Source organism: Simochromis diagramma, unplaced genomic scaffold, assembly GCF_900408965.1.
Source record: "Simochromis diagramma unplaced genomic scaffold, fSimDia1.1 OVJJ01000421.1, whole genome shotgun sequence".
In the NCBI taxonomy this organism is placed as follows: domain Eukaryota; kingdom Metazoa; phylum Chordata; class Actinopteri; order Cichliformes; family Cichlidae; genus Simochromis; species Simochromis diagramma.
Genome location: NW_024387250.1, coordinates 7,375,557 through 7,389,967, shown reverse-complemented (window position 1 = coordinate 7,389,967; position 14,411 = coordinate 7,375,557). Strand labels below are relative to the sequence as shown.

The 14,411-nt window shown below is 39.8% G+C and overlaps 2 protein-coding genes across 6 annotated transcripts in view; both read left to right on the top strand.

Moving 5' to 3' along the window:
- Window positions 1-9,167, top strand: part of LOC120714821 (cGMP-dependent protein kinase 1) — a 96,073-nt gene extending 86,906 nt beyond the window's left edge. For all 5 annotated transcript variants that reach the window (XM_040001313.1, XM_040001312.1, XM_040001315.1 and 2 more), the window contains 9 exons: window positions 4,050-4,146; window positions 4,248-4,387; window positions 5,467-5,556; window positions 5,769-5,910; window positions 6,373-6,536; window positions 6,757-6,879; window positions 6,968-7,030; window positions 7,115-7,181; window positions 7,274-9,167. In XM_040001313.1, the coding sequence (XP_039857247.1) occupies window positions 4,050-4,146; window positions 4,248-4,387; window positions 5,467-5,556; window positions 5,769-5,910; window positions 6,373-6,536; window positions 6,757-6,879; window positions 6,968-7,030; window positions 7,115-7,181; window positions 7,274-7,372 (985 nt within the window). In that variant the 3' untranslated portion in view covers window positions 7,373-9,167. The remainder of the gene's footprint in view (window positions 1-4,049; window positions 4,147-4,247; window positions 4,388-5,466; window positions 5,557-5,768; window positions 5,911-6,372; window positions 6,537-6,756; window positions 6,880-6,967; window positions 7,031-7,114; window positions 7,182-7,273) is intronic.
- A 2,724-nt stretch (window positions 9,168-11,891) lies between these two features.
- LOC120715028 (dickkopf-related protein 1-like) lies at window positions 11,892-13,848 on the top strand. The gene is made up of 4 exons (XM_040001759.1): window positions 11,892-12,274; window positions 12,403-12,547; window positions 12,730-12,864; window positions 12,991-13,848. The coding sequence occupies exons 1-4, from the start codon at window positions 12,059-12,061 to the stop codon at window positions 13,254-13,256; spliced, it is 762 nt and encodes a 253-aa protein (XP_039857693.1). The 5' UTR covers window positions 11,892-12,058; the 3' UTR covers window positions 13,257-13,848.
- The last annotated feature ends 563 nt before the right edge of the window (window positions 13,849-14,411 follow it).

The window sequence follows — 14,411 nt, the reverse complement described above, 5'->3', positions numbered from 1 at the left end:
ACCCCACTGATTCAGCGCTATGTTGAGAGTCAAGGTGAGTAGAAACAAGAACCCAGTAATGACAGTTTACAGGGAGCCAGAGAGCAGGAACAGCTTATCCCATATGTAGATAGATTTAGAGAGACAGAGAGAACAAGAGGGTGACAAAACAGACTAGACATCTGCCCGGTGCTGTGGATTTCTAGCTGAGAGTGCCAGTGATCTTTTGCAAGTAAGTGGCATGTCGTCAGCAGAGCAGTCAAGAGCAAAACATACCACCAGGGTTGGAAAGAGGCAACAAGAAACCGATGGGTATAACAGGGAGCGTATAGTGCCCTACCTCTGGCTTTCGGCCCTGGCCAGATCTACTTTATGGCTCCACTGATGATTGTTTGGCCTGCCAGTAGATCTATGATAATATGATAACATAATATCCAGTGGCTGTCAGCATGAAATGATGATCAACAAAATATTGTTGTGTTGTATTAGCAGAAGCCTTGGTTTTACGATCCAAGCCTTTACAATGACCCACCATGAAGGGTACAGCATCTTGTGTGGCAAAATAAAAAGATAGGAGAGAATTACAGTGTTCTACATTATCATTCTATCACCTAGATAAGGTACCCGAGTTAATTAGGTCTGTGTCACACAGTGCGACTTGCAGACAGCTTAAAAGATTCCTTGAGCAAGTTAGATTTTATGCAAAGGAGTAACAAGTTGTACTTTTGCATGACAAATGTTTATAACTTTATCATCGAGCCAGAACTTTAACTCAAATTAGACCCACTCACCTACTCTGCTCTCTCAAATCTGTCTCATCACCCTGATTAGGGCAGCTTTCCCTGCTGCGTGCTGTGTAGTCTCTTGCTGACACTCCCCACTCAGCAGAGCACGTTTGCTTCTTGTTGAGGAAAGCCTGAGTCAGGATCCCTCTGAGATGGAAACTGTCTCTAATTGGTCACAGTGGATAAGCATATTTCAGTAGTGCTGTTGCTGTACAGGAAATTATAGCTGCTCTCTGCGGGGCTGACAGGTCTTTTCTTCAAAGACTAGCTCCCTGTCACATGCTACTGTATATGCACACATTGTTTTTGATCAAGGCCTTGCTTCTCTGAGAAGGAGATGCTACATTCTGCACACTGCTACTGCATTCATAAAAACTTTTATGTATTCTGAGGTGAGGGGAGAATTTAAAGATAAGACAAAGTAAAAGAAAAAAGCTGATTTTCTCCAGCGATGCAGACTTAACAGAAAATGTCTTATAGAGAAATCTGAAATTATGTTGCCTGTATATCCCGAAGCTTTATGTTTACCCTTTATTTTTAAAGGAATAAAATCATCTAAAAATAATCTTCTGCTTCTTGTCGTTAAAATTATATTCGTCATTTAAATGCACCAGTTTTATTCCCCACTCTTTGTGATTAAAATGTTCTAATTGCCCTTTCAAGCAGCTATTTCCACTTACCTTTAATCAGCAATTTGGGCCCTTCTGGTGAAAAAACCCTGAATAACTAAAAATCTATGAGAAAATATGACCCACTATGACTCAGTGGGTCCTGTGTCTTTTGGGAGTGTAGATGTTCAATAAACAGGAATCACCCATAAATAAAAGTGACATTTAAGTCTGGTTTAAGGTCAGAAGTGCTTTCTTCTCCTCTTTCTGCTCCCCTGAGTCAGTCTGATGAAGAAGAACTGGGGCAAAGTAAATGAGGATAATCGTACACACACTCCCACACAAATACTGACACACACTTTAGACACACGGGGATTGCATCATTTTTATGACCTCATTCGTTCAGTGATACAGATTATCACCCACTGGGGTGCTACTTGACCTGCATAGGAACACTTTGTAATGCTGAGCTTGTAATGGATTTTCATGTTAGCAGTTATAAGTAACATCTTATTGCAACCTCACAATGCATATGCTGTTCAGGAAACTGTGTCAGATGCTGCTAAGCTCTCTGTGTTCACTTTTATTCAAGGTCATGGTTTAGACATCTATTTAAGGTGGATGTATGGTTTCAGTCTCACTGGATCTTCTCTCTGGTATCATATTCCAGTTTCCGGCATATCATGGCTCAGTTATAGCGACAGACGAGTGTAGTTTTCTGCTTATCTGAAAAAACTGTATTGTGTGTCGCTGCTTTAGTGAATATCTCCACCATTCATTGATTCCTACAGAGACTGTGTGTCCTTGATTGAGACATTGTGTTTTGCCTGTGACAAAATTATTCATTACATTGCAAAGTAGCTTAATGGTTTTGTATTGTTACCCGCTTGAAGAAATGTTCATCATCTGTAGAGAATAGAAGAGAAATTTATTCTTTCATCGCTTATCTAATAGAAAAGGGGCTCGTTTTGTGCTTCGGCTGTGAATAGCACAGTTTTTGTTCGTCAGCGCTTTGATACTGACTCCTTATAATGAAGCAACACTGCCATCTGCTGGTTGTATGTTTCTATTACTAGTCAACCGTTTTAGCAAGTGTAAAATTCTAAAGTGTAAAATTATATCCTTACTCTCATTTCTTCTATATCTTGACAGAATTTGCAAAACGCTCCTTAATTAACTGCACCCAGACACATCCTAGTGTGTCATATTTGATGCTTGCAGTTTTTTGTGGGTTTTTGAGACGTCTATATCATCAGAGTGACCCCCCCCCCCCCCCACCTGAAAAACCTAAATAAATTGTACATTTTTAAGCAATTTTTCAAAAAGCCAGATAAAAAAGCAACTACAATACAAATTAAAATTCATATACTGAAATTAAAATGTAATAATTTTTTAAACAAATTTGTCAGATGGTTCAATAAACTCTTTAATTTTGAAAAAATTGTAATTTCCCTGCAATTATTTTCTATTTCAGGCTTTAAAGGGTTAACAATACTGCACCACACACACTAAACATGTAATCTTGGTTACTTGTCTCCTTTTCTTAAGCAGCACTTATTTTAGGATTTGGAGTGTTTTCTGGGCCTGCATCCAGGTCAGGGTCGGGGAGAAAAGATGAAAGGATAACCTGCAAATCTCCCATGATAGTGATAGTGTATACATATACACAAATAAACCATGAGTGTCCTGGTAACCTGATGTGTTTCTGAGAAACATCGTGCTCAGTAACCTGCCAACACGTGCCACCAAAGTGTCCACTGCTGCGTAGCTTAGGGAAAAGGTTTCCAGTGTAACTGATCTGAAACAAGTACAGTTAGGTTGGTTTTTTAACACTTGGAATAGCCAGATAAGCTAGAATGGCGTAAAGCAAACATAATTTGACATTTTACTGATTACATTCAAACCTGAAACAGTTTTTTCTGAAAGTGTTTAACCTACATTTTTGTAAATAATCTTAATCCCTGCAGCTCTGCGAAAGAAGGCTGCTGACTTATCTAAACACGTCTTCTGTGGAGGTGTTTTTTGATAAGTCGCTGTCTACATAAACATACAGCTGAAATATTTTTGAGAGAGAAGAGGCCTGACGTCGAGGCGATAGTCTGTTATGAGTGACCCAGAAAGGCCTATCCAGGCTTGGATCTGTCCTAAGCCCACTGATCCAGAAACTGAGCTGATGAAACTCTGTCTGGATCAAACAATAACCAAAGAAGACATGGGGCATCTGGGGATAAGGGGTGGACACGTGGAAACAATCTCTACTGCCAGCATGCTGGCATGTTGTGGAGTTCAGTGGCAGAGCCAAGGCATGTCTTCTGAGCCAACTGAGTAGTGAGTAGCCTGTGTGACGGATGTCCCATCTTTGTTCTTTCCTATAAAGAATGGGGACAAGCTGGGGACAGTTAGTCTGTGATCAAAGAGAGGTCAAAGTAATTTGCCAGAAGACTAAACTCAAAAACATCCTGTTCATGTGCTCATATTTATACTCCACATCCTCAACAACATCCTTGATAGATTACTATGAGTTAAATCCTCTAAGATTTGCAAACAAATGAGCTCAAGGAGAGACGGATATTTTGTCTCAGGTTGTTGAAAGTGGATTATGTTTTCTTTCATCCTTCATCTCATCTCTAATCCTGTTCCCCTTCGTTCTTTCCTCCCCTTTTTCCTGGCCCCACAGGTATGAAGCAGAGAATGCGTTTTTCTTCAATCTAAACCTAGCTGACTTTAACATCATCGACACTCTGGGGGTTGGTGGCTTTGGACGCGTTGAGCTGGTATGAAGCGCTGCAGTGTGACATTAACATCAATATTCTGGACTTGTCTGACAAGCTGCACACGTTGCTATTTGAATCTCTCTCTTTCCCTATCACTGCAGGTTCAGCTCAAGAGTGATGAGAACAAAACATTTGCCATGAAAATCCTCAAGAAGCGGCACATCGTCGACACGAGACAGCAAGAGCACATTCGCTCAGAAAAGCTCATCATGCAAGAGGCCCACTCTGACTTCATTGTTAGGTAGCTTCTTAACATTAGCTTCCTTCAAATGCTCAATAAAGTTTGCTTATCTTACTAAATGTTTAATTCTGGTGATCAAAGTAAGAGTTATTAAAATTGACATTCCCTATTAAGACTTATTTAATGAACGTGGCCACAAAAAGAGCCTGTCATCATCACGGCTTTCTCATTTTGGCTTGGTTTGTATGTAATATGGTGTGGCTTAACAATAATAAAGAACTGCCTGAACAAAAATAAAGATGGGTGATACAAGCATCAGCAGGCTAACAAAACACAGCTGCAGCAGTAGTTAGGAGATTTAGGGAAACTGTGCTACCAATAACAGATGGTTCAATAGTCACCCTTGAATAATGAGGGCACGCACAATTTGCTTTCTATTAAGTACTTCTGACTTGGCACAGAGATTATCTGTGAAAGTGTTTCAGAAGTCATTTTTCTGATGATGTAGCACAAGACTGCACAGTTAAAACGTGAAAAGGAGCATGACAAACACTGGCAGGGCAATCTTTAGTTGGATGAAATACATTTATTTATGCCAATTTCGGTCCAGCTTCATTGGTGTGCTTGTGGCCAGGAGCACCCTGGTACTGACTATAAAACATGAAGGTGAGAGAGCGCTGATAAGGCGATGCAAACAGTTCAGGAAAGTTTTAATAGAGACGAATGCTAATTTGTGTGCTGGAATACTGAATGACAAGATAACTCACAGGCTTGAGATGCGTGGCCCGAGAGACGTTTAGCAACATGACAATTTAAAAAACACTTGGTTTGGAGAGGTTTGTCCCCTCACTTGAATCCAATTAAACACTGTGGGAGTGTTTTGCTGTACACCGTTTATTGTGGTTTACTAAAATGATTTATGTATATTTTAACAAACGGTTTAAATACTGAATTATATCAAAGGAAATCCCTGGCCAACAACAGACTGCTTTATTTCAGTATTATCATGTGTTCAAAATAGATTATAGGATTTTTGGTTAAGAAGATGAATTCATTGCTTTTTTTTCTGCCAAATAATAGTTGTGTGGTTATGAACTTTACAGCAGTTTGTCATAACAAACACTTCTGTGTGTTTTCAGACTGTACAGAACCTTCAAGGACAGCAAATACCTCTACATGTTGATGGAAGCATGTTTAGGCGGAGAACTGTGGACCATTCTTAGAGATCGGTAAACTCATAAAGGATTAATGTCACACACACACACAATTATATGGCAAAGAAAGGTGTGGCAGTTAAGTTAATTCTGGTAAAATGATATTTGAGTCCCGCTTTGACCAACATATCTAGTGATTTTATAGTTACATTATAGGAAGTGTATCACATTTTACTATTTGATGTAAGTTACAATTTTCATCTTCTTTTGTCCTGCTGTGTTTACAGGGGTTCATTTGAGGACTCGACCACCAGGTTTTACACAGCCTGTGTAGTTGAGGCTTTTGCTTACCTGCATTCCAAAGGCATTATCTACAGAGACCTTAAACCAGAGAACCTTATATTGGACCACAGGGGTTATGCCAAACTGGTAAGAGATCAACATGGAAACACAGAAACCTCTAACTTGGATGTTTGTGTGTTTTTGAGAGATGATGCAAGAAAAGACAAATGCCATCTTTCTCTGATGTATGTGAAATGTCAAAAATCATTTTGAATACTGCCACACAATGGCTTTAAATACAAGAGTAATCACAGTGTGAAGAGACGTATAACTAAGGCTATGCTAGGTTTTGTTTTTTGAGGTACACCAACATTCCCTTTTCTCATCATGGAGAAACCAGCTTGTCTCTTTTGGCAGAGCAGCCAGCAGCTACTCAGCTCAGCTCCAAACCCACCAATGCCACTATTTCCACCATTTTCATTCCACCGTTAGTATGCATAAGAGTGAACATGATCTGATAGGAACCAAAATACCACGAGAAGGATTTTAAGTCAAATTTTTCTTTGCCCGATTATTACAATCTGACAACAAAATCGTTGTTTTCTTTAGGTGGACTTTGGCTTTGCCAAGAAGATTGGGTTTGGGAAGAAAACGTGGACCTTCTGTGGGACACCAGAGTATGTAGCACCAGAGATCATTCTGAACAAGGGCCACGACATCTCAGCTGACTACTGGTCTCTAGGAATCCTTATGTTTGAGCTCTTAACTGGCAGGTACTCACAGGCCCGGGCTTGTCCTTAACAAACTTGTTTATGAAGTTTTTGCGGTAATACGTGCAAAACGTTTTGGAAATGTTGAGTCACCTGGTGAAAATTAAAATGTGTCAGCTCATTGCACAATTTATACAGAACAGTTTGATGGTAGCTGATTACATAATTGTCCACACTTAAGCACGTTTTACTTCAAAGTAATATGTTGGTCTCTGTTGTGTAGTCCTCCATTCTCTGGCCCTGATCCTATGAAAACCTACAACATCATCTTGAGAGGAATCGACATGATTGAGTTTCCAAAGAAAATTACCAAAAATGCTGCCAACCTAATCAAAAAGCTATGCAGGTAAGTGTTTGTGCCTGTAGACATTTATACATAGTAATTCATTTAAGTGGTCTGCGTGCTGAATCATATATTATTTTTTCTACTTCAGGGATAATCCTTCTGAAAGACTGGGAAACTTGAAAAACGGTGTCAAAGACATCCAAAAGCACAAGTGAGAAAACGCATTACTCAGTCCAGACATTTGTATTAATTTGCTCGCTGCACAATGATGAAGTAATGCTATTTTTTCTTTTAGATGGTTTGAGGGCTTTAACTGGGAAGGTTTGAAGAAGGGGACACTGACACCACCTATTATCCCTAATGTAAGTGCACGCTGTGCCCGTTTTGTTTTGTTTTATAGCCACTCAGTTGTTGCTTATTCTTTATGTGAAAGATTATTTTGTGTTTCTACCAGGTCACATCAGCAGTTGACACAAGTAATTTTGACAGCTTCCCAGAGGACAATGAAGACCCACCTCCTGATGACAACTCCGGCTGGGACGTTGATTTTTGAAGTCCTCCTCTTCTCTTGAAACCAGAAGAAACTCTTCTTTTGTTGGCTTTTAATGGTTTGGAGGTCATTAATGGAGGACATGGCTGTGTTGTAAAAAACAAAACTGCATTAAAAATGAAAGAGAAGATATGGAAAAGAAGATTAATAGTTGGATGGCAAACCCTCTGGGTCACCGATATGCCTTTATTTCACTGTGGCTCTGGATCAAGCATTTATAATGGGACTGCTGTAGCACTTCTCCGGTGTTGTTTTACACTTGGGTCTAAAAGGCAAAGAAAGTGCAGGGATACAAACACACACATACACACACAAATACAACAGAGGCTGATAACGGAGCCAGGTTTTCCCATGTATCATGAAGAGATGCTTAGTGGATGGATGAATGTTTTAAAGTTTGTCGAAGTTTTGCTTCTACGACTAGAAAAAGGAACTATATGTTGACAACCGCTCAAAAGAGGAAGGGGATGGTTATTGTTTTTTCTTTTTTTATAGATTCATTTTTCCGCTATATTTAGTGAAATATTTGGTGGACTCTGGGAGGGGATATGATGATACTGCAGTTGGTCCCTGGTTATCAACATGCAGCTGCTTTCTGCAATCTGTAATGCTTTGTAGACATCTACACACTACAGATGGCAAGTGCAACTGGTACCAAGTGCTCACGACTAATCTGAATGTCACAGGTTTTTCTTCTTATTGAAAAAACACAATATGAATGGTATGTAGTATTTGAATTTACGAGATCTATTGTCACACATGAACGTTACCGGGCTGAAATCAAATACTTAGTGCAATTTATGTGAGATTAATCTACCTTGAAAAGCACAAACACAGTGCATTCAGTGGAAAGAGATGTGACTCTTAAAGTGCCCTCCTTAAAATTTTAATGAATCACACACCGGCACACGTGAAATGTCAGCTAGTATTTCCATGAAGCAATGTGTCCTTATGCACTTAAGACCATTAACTGAGAAAATCCACAGTTATAGCTCATTTTAAGCTTAAGTAGAGGTCACACTTTTCTGTTCTATAATAGGCTTTAAAAAAAATCATGCATACGAATGCTTCTCTGCCTACATCCATCTTCAGTTTGTTTTTCAGTCACTTCTTGAATCCACCCAAACCGGATGTCCTCTCCTGTATAGTACTGACATAACTGTGAACATGGTTTTGATGTCTTTGGTGCTGTTGATAAATTATAATAAGCGATGTTGAGATGACAGTACTGGTTCTTTGTTTTTGTATTGTGATTTCTTTTGTGCTTGATTACTTTGTAACGTACTTGACAGCATTCTTTAGAGAAAATTGGAGACTTGTATAAATTTGTGAATTTGATCGATGATTTATCACTTGTGGTATTGTCGAGGTTTTTAAACAGGTTTCACCAGTTTGAGTTCAGCCATGAAAAAAAAAATCATCCTTCTGTTTATTTGGAACTCAGATTTACCACATTTGCATTATCACAAGACTATCTTGACTTAACATAATCGTGTGGGAATCTTGACGTGTCTCCTAGAGGCAAAAAGAAGCTAAATAAATAAGGTTATATTTTGTGAAATCTCAACTTTGATCACCATGATCTCTCGCCCAGCTCGTCACCTCTTACGTCCAAAAATCAGAACATGAAGTCAAAAGGAATGTAAGTGCCTTAAGTCAATGGCATACAAAATTTACATCACAAGACCTTTTCGATGCTGCATGAACACATATACACCTCAAAAACGTATGTGTCCTCTTAGATGGCTGCTTTTCATCCTTTCTTATATCTAATAAATACATTAATCACCACAAAGAATTTCTAGTCATTTGATGGCTGACAAAATATATGAAATAAATTTCCTGCTTACGCCTTTGATTTATGTCACGGGAACATTTAAAATGATTAAAAGCTATCCTACCTGATATAGCTGCAATGACATGCTTTTCTCCACATATCTAATGTGATCTTTTGAAGTCAATGACTACTGGCCTGATACAAAACACCAGTGAGCATTAATCATGGCTCAGAAAGACCATCCATCACTTGTTTCAGTCAGTAAATTTGAGCTTTTAGAGACGGCAAGAATGATTTGCAGTTATGAATATTTTGCCAATACAAATATGGAAATATTTTTATCACTGTTGACAGTCTTTGACAGAATGTCAGCATTAATCATATCTCATCACGATTCAAATTCTCTTTTCACTGTTTGGCTCAAAAGCTCAAGTCACATTTCACCCCACTAGCAGGAGAAGTTTGCCTTTCAAAAGCTTTCTTATCCGTTGTAGTTTACGGTCATTGTTTGCTTGTGTCTAGGCAGCAAATCTATGTGGTAAAGCTTGAAGAAACAGTTAAAATTCATCCTTTTGATGATATTAAACATGTATTGCAAAGCCTTTCTAGGCAGAAAGTTCTGAAGGCAAAATTCTCCTATGTGCATTCACCCCAGGAAGCCAAACATACATATTATATGAATCTATTGATGGAGAACTAAACACAAGAAGAAATCTTAATTCTAAACCATAAGTGTTTTACTGTGTCGGGGGAGGGTGGGGGGTATGTTTTCACAAAGCCTTATGTATGTCATATCTTACCAAACCACTGGTTTTCAGTTTTTATTGACTGCCTTCTGCAAAGTTACCTGATATTTGCCTTGTGTTGTTATTTTTCTGCTGTAAGTTATTTTGCAGAGTGCCACGTGTACGATTTTTAAAATTATAGAGTAAAAACAATACTTTTGAGTCGTGTGTGCTGTGTTCTTTCAAACTTGTGCTGTGCAGAGTTCGCTGTAGTTGCCACAAGGGGGAGCTAATGGTAAGACTAAAACGTCCCTTCACGCAAGTGCCTCAGCCTCATGTGAACCGCTTAAAGTTCCCAGATATCTAATAATCACTCCAAGAGTTTAATGTCATCCACTTAGTGGTAAGTGCGGATGATTCAGCTTTTCTGGCCTCCGTGTTGTTCGCACAACAAATCTGTTTGGGGCACAGGGAAATGGCTTCAGCCATAACAACAGGGTGACACTTCTGTGAGATCAAAGGGGATCAAAGTGCATCAAAGGAGCTCACCTTACCAGTACTGACATTCAGTAAAGTGGAGATAAAAGCTCTACTTCAAAAGATATGCAGCAATTCAAATGCGCAAAGTGCTAGTGTGTTTGTCAGGTGTCTATGGCGCATCGCTTATTCTACATACGCAGACACGTCCTCACACTCAAACTTCGGATAAAGGCTCCGTGACCAGCAGATGACGTCCAAGTGCTAACATATCTACAAGGAGAAACTTAAGTTCTTGTTTTTTATTACGCACTTCAGCATCTGAAGGGAGCTCTTCTTGCACAGCGAAAACTGACTGTTCACACACAGAGTGCAAAAAGTTTTGAAATCAGTGTCACTAAAGGTTTAAGGTGAATAAATAAATCAGAAGAGCTCACGTCTCTCAGGAAAGGGACGAGAGATAACAACTTAAGGACAAACACGGAGACAAGTCTACTGCGACGTGGGGTTATCAGCAGATTCACGTGGAAAAACAACATTGAGACTTAATTTGAATATTCTCAAATACATTTCTCCTTCTAGAAGTGGTGGAGCCTAAAGGGTCAAAGAGCAGGGTAGATCAGAGTCCCCTTTAATCTCAAAGTGCCAGTCAACCCTGAAAGGCCTCTCCACGGAAGTCCATTAATTCGGCAAAGTTTTCACACCCCTTAATGGTCTGCATATCCTACACATTGATGTCCGCAACTGGTGTAATCAAGCACACGTTGGGGGATAATTGCCCCCTTTGCAATCAGAGGGATCAAATGAAGTAGTTAATCGACTTAAGTAACTTCAATCGCTGTATTCACACAGCCAAAGGGCAGCCAAAGGATGTCATAGAAACTGGAATAAGCAAACGGCTTCTACAAAGATGCGCAGGTAAGTTGTCAACAGAAATACAGGTCCTATCAGACATATAAATCAAAATCAGTCAGCAAATCAAATGTGCTACACATTTAGAAAAACGTCATTGTTTTATTTTCTAAAATTATATCTATAATAGTTTGAAAAATATACTACCCGCCTATTTTGATAACTTCACAGTAATTGCGAAAATTAAAATAAGTGATCAATAAAATGGAGGAAAAAAACTCTTCCCTATGTGTGATTTATGTGTTTAAAATATATTTTTTATTTTGTCAAATGTTGTTGAGTGATTGTTTAAACAAAGAGTGATGAATTTATGAGTAACATTTTTAAAACACATCGAGAACATTATTTGTCATCTGTATTTTTTATGTTTTTATTTATTTATTTTATACTGACTGGATAGAGTAAGTACTGACTGGTGGTGGTGGGGTTATTTCCCGTGTACGACACTGTGTGATGGGTATTCAGACAGACTTTGCAGGTCATTATCATCACAAACACTGAAACGTTGTCCTGTGCAGGGAGCAGAGATGGCCATTTCCGTACAGTGGGTCTCTGTTTGAAATTCCACCCCTCCGCCTTTGTAGTGCACAGCGAGGGGCGGGAAGACAAACAGGTCCACATGTATAAAGAGAGATCATCCCAGGACTGCGAGTCAGGAGACTTCCAAACATCGTTCCGAAACTCTCTGGAAACTTTAGGATTCTGGATTCAAGGCCATTTTGGACTTTGTCACTCTTCTTCTCAAAACAAAAGGAACATTCTTATCGTGTGTTTGCCGGAGAATTTAAGAAAGGAATCATGAAGATGCCTTCATTCCGCGGCTTCTTGGCTGTGTATCTCACGCTGTTTGGATACCTTGGGGACGTTTACGCGGGCACAGTCCTGACGAACTCCAACGCGATCAAAAACCTGCCAGGCGCCCCGATTGTTAAAGATACCGATAGTGTCAGTCCGAGTCCTCGAACATCACCTTCTGGTAGCATGGGACACAAATTACCCGCAGACACCTTGCAGGTAATTAACTCAGCCGTGCGTAAAAGTCAAGTCTGTGCACCACAATAGTGATTCGCTTATATACGTTGCCACAGAAATCATAACAATATACTTCCTGAAATAATACTTTTGTTTTTAATCATATATAGACCTCAAATGTTTGCACGGATGATGAAGAGTGCGGAGGTGAGGAATTCTGCAACGATGCTCGAGGCGTCTGCCTACCCTGCCGTAAGAACCGAAAGCGTTGCGCAAGGGACTCGATGTGCTGTGCAGGAAACCGCTGCAGCAACGGTGAGCTCATTTCAAATCAGTAATGACTTTTGGTTTTCTTTTAGTCATCTTGTATCTGTATTTTTGTTATTAATTTAACTTTTTACTTATTATTTATATCTTAATTAACTAAGGGCTTTTTTCTGTAGTGTTAATTGCAAACCCTTAATGCAGTTATTTATTTTCCTCTTTTACCTTTTCAGGTGTTTGCCAGGCAAATGACTTAGATGTCGCAGATGTAGCCCTCACAACTGGCTGGCACACACACAACAGTACCATGGAGCATCGAGCCAAGAAGCCTCCCACTGCCCATAGCAACCAGCCTCATGCTGTCAAAGGTAAGTGTGCTGTTAAAAATCACTGGTCTTATCTGTTGGGTTCAAGTAACAGCAGTAGGAAGTTTTCAGGGAGGTCTGTTCCATGTAACCTATTTTCACTTTGTTCTCTCCCCCCCTCATCTTCAGGCCAAGAGGGGGATGCCTGCCTGAGATCTGCAGACTGCTCCGAGGGTCTTTGCTGTGCCAGACACTTCTGGTCTCGTATTTGTAAGCCTGTTCTGACAGAGGGCCAGGTGTGTACGCGCCACCGCAGGAAAGGCAACCATGGCTTGGAGCTGTTCCAGCGTTGTGACTGCGGCGAAGGGCTGGCCTGCCGACCAGAGAAAGGAGAGCGAGATCACACTGTCAGCAGGACTGCAGCCCGGAACCTACACACCTGTCAGAGACGCTGACATGAACGAGTGGACGCACACAGAAAGAGAAACCTGCACACTCACACGCCCAGCAAAACCCACAACTCAGTCACAGACACTGACAAACACTTGCATACACAAGAGATGCTGACACACACGCACACACACATGCACACAGACACCTAAGACATTCTTTCCTGCCAAAGTTGTTGACACAAACACATCAGCCGAAAGGGTAGACATGATTCCTGGAAAAGTGATACACCCAGAGGGATACAAGAGTGCAAGATGGACTGAATCAATTCCCTTTCAGCAGATGAGGAGTCGGAAGTTAGGAAGTGACATTTCAGAAGTATTAGGAAGATCAATGCATGTCATTGGTAATGGCAGAGCTGTTTTGTTTCTCTTTTTATGGAACTTCATGCCACGGTTATTGCAGTAAATTACTGTATTGTACATATTTCCCTGGATGTGGCACTTAAATGAGCTATTACATTCTGTCAACACCAGTATTATAAAGACATGGTGCTGCATGCATTGTAAATGTGTTATATATAAAGTTTTATAAGAAATGTTATCTATTGAAAATTTGAATATATTTGTTTTATTAAATGTCACGTGATAATCTTAACGCAGTCTTTATATTCCTCTTTTTTATATTTGAATCTACTGCAGTAAAAAAAAAGGGGGGGGGGGGGGGGGCTTTATGTAGGATTTGTAGAGGTTTCTTGCAAAAGTTAAAAATTAAATGATTTAGTCTTCATATAGTAGCTGGTACACAGAAAAGTAACAACTGTCCCCTTCTGAAAAGCAAAAGTTGTTTGAAGGATGTCTGCGGTGCTTAACCTGGCCCAGAATCACTAAACACAGTTGTTACAGGAAGAAATACACAGACCCAAAAAGACTTACAACAAACATACAACTGTAATGAGTTACTACTGGAGCCTCAACACGTCAGGTCCTGCTGTGAAAGCAGAGAATGGTCAATCAAGGCTATATCATCAGATGAAGGCAACCCACCATATCAAATGATGCCTACAAAGAGGTAATAACTAAGTATCTGTGTCCTGACGAATGTGTTTGCCACCTACACCTTTGGTGTTGGCTAGTTTCTAATTATGATGCTCCTGCCTTCATGTGCAGCAGAGCAGATAACTGGCTATCCAAGTTAAAGCCTTTAATTATTTCATCTTA

Excerpts from the sequence above, each read along its gene's own strand:
- LOC120715028 (XM_040001759.1), top strand. The coding sequence starts at position 12,059 with ATGAAGATGCCTTCATTCCGCGGCTTCTTGGCTGTGTATCTCACGCTG. Across the intron at positions 12,548-12,729 it reads AGGAAACCGCTGCAGCAACG|GTGTTTGCCAGGCAAATGAC; the intron begins GTGAGCTCATTT and ends TTACCTTTTCAG. Across the intron at positions 12,865-12,990 it reads CCAGCCTCATGCTGTCAAAG|GCCAAGAGGGGGATGCCTGC; the intron begins GTAAGTGTGCTG and ends CCTCATCTTCAG.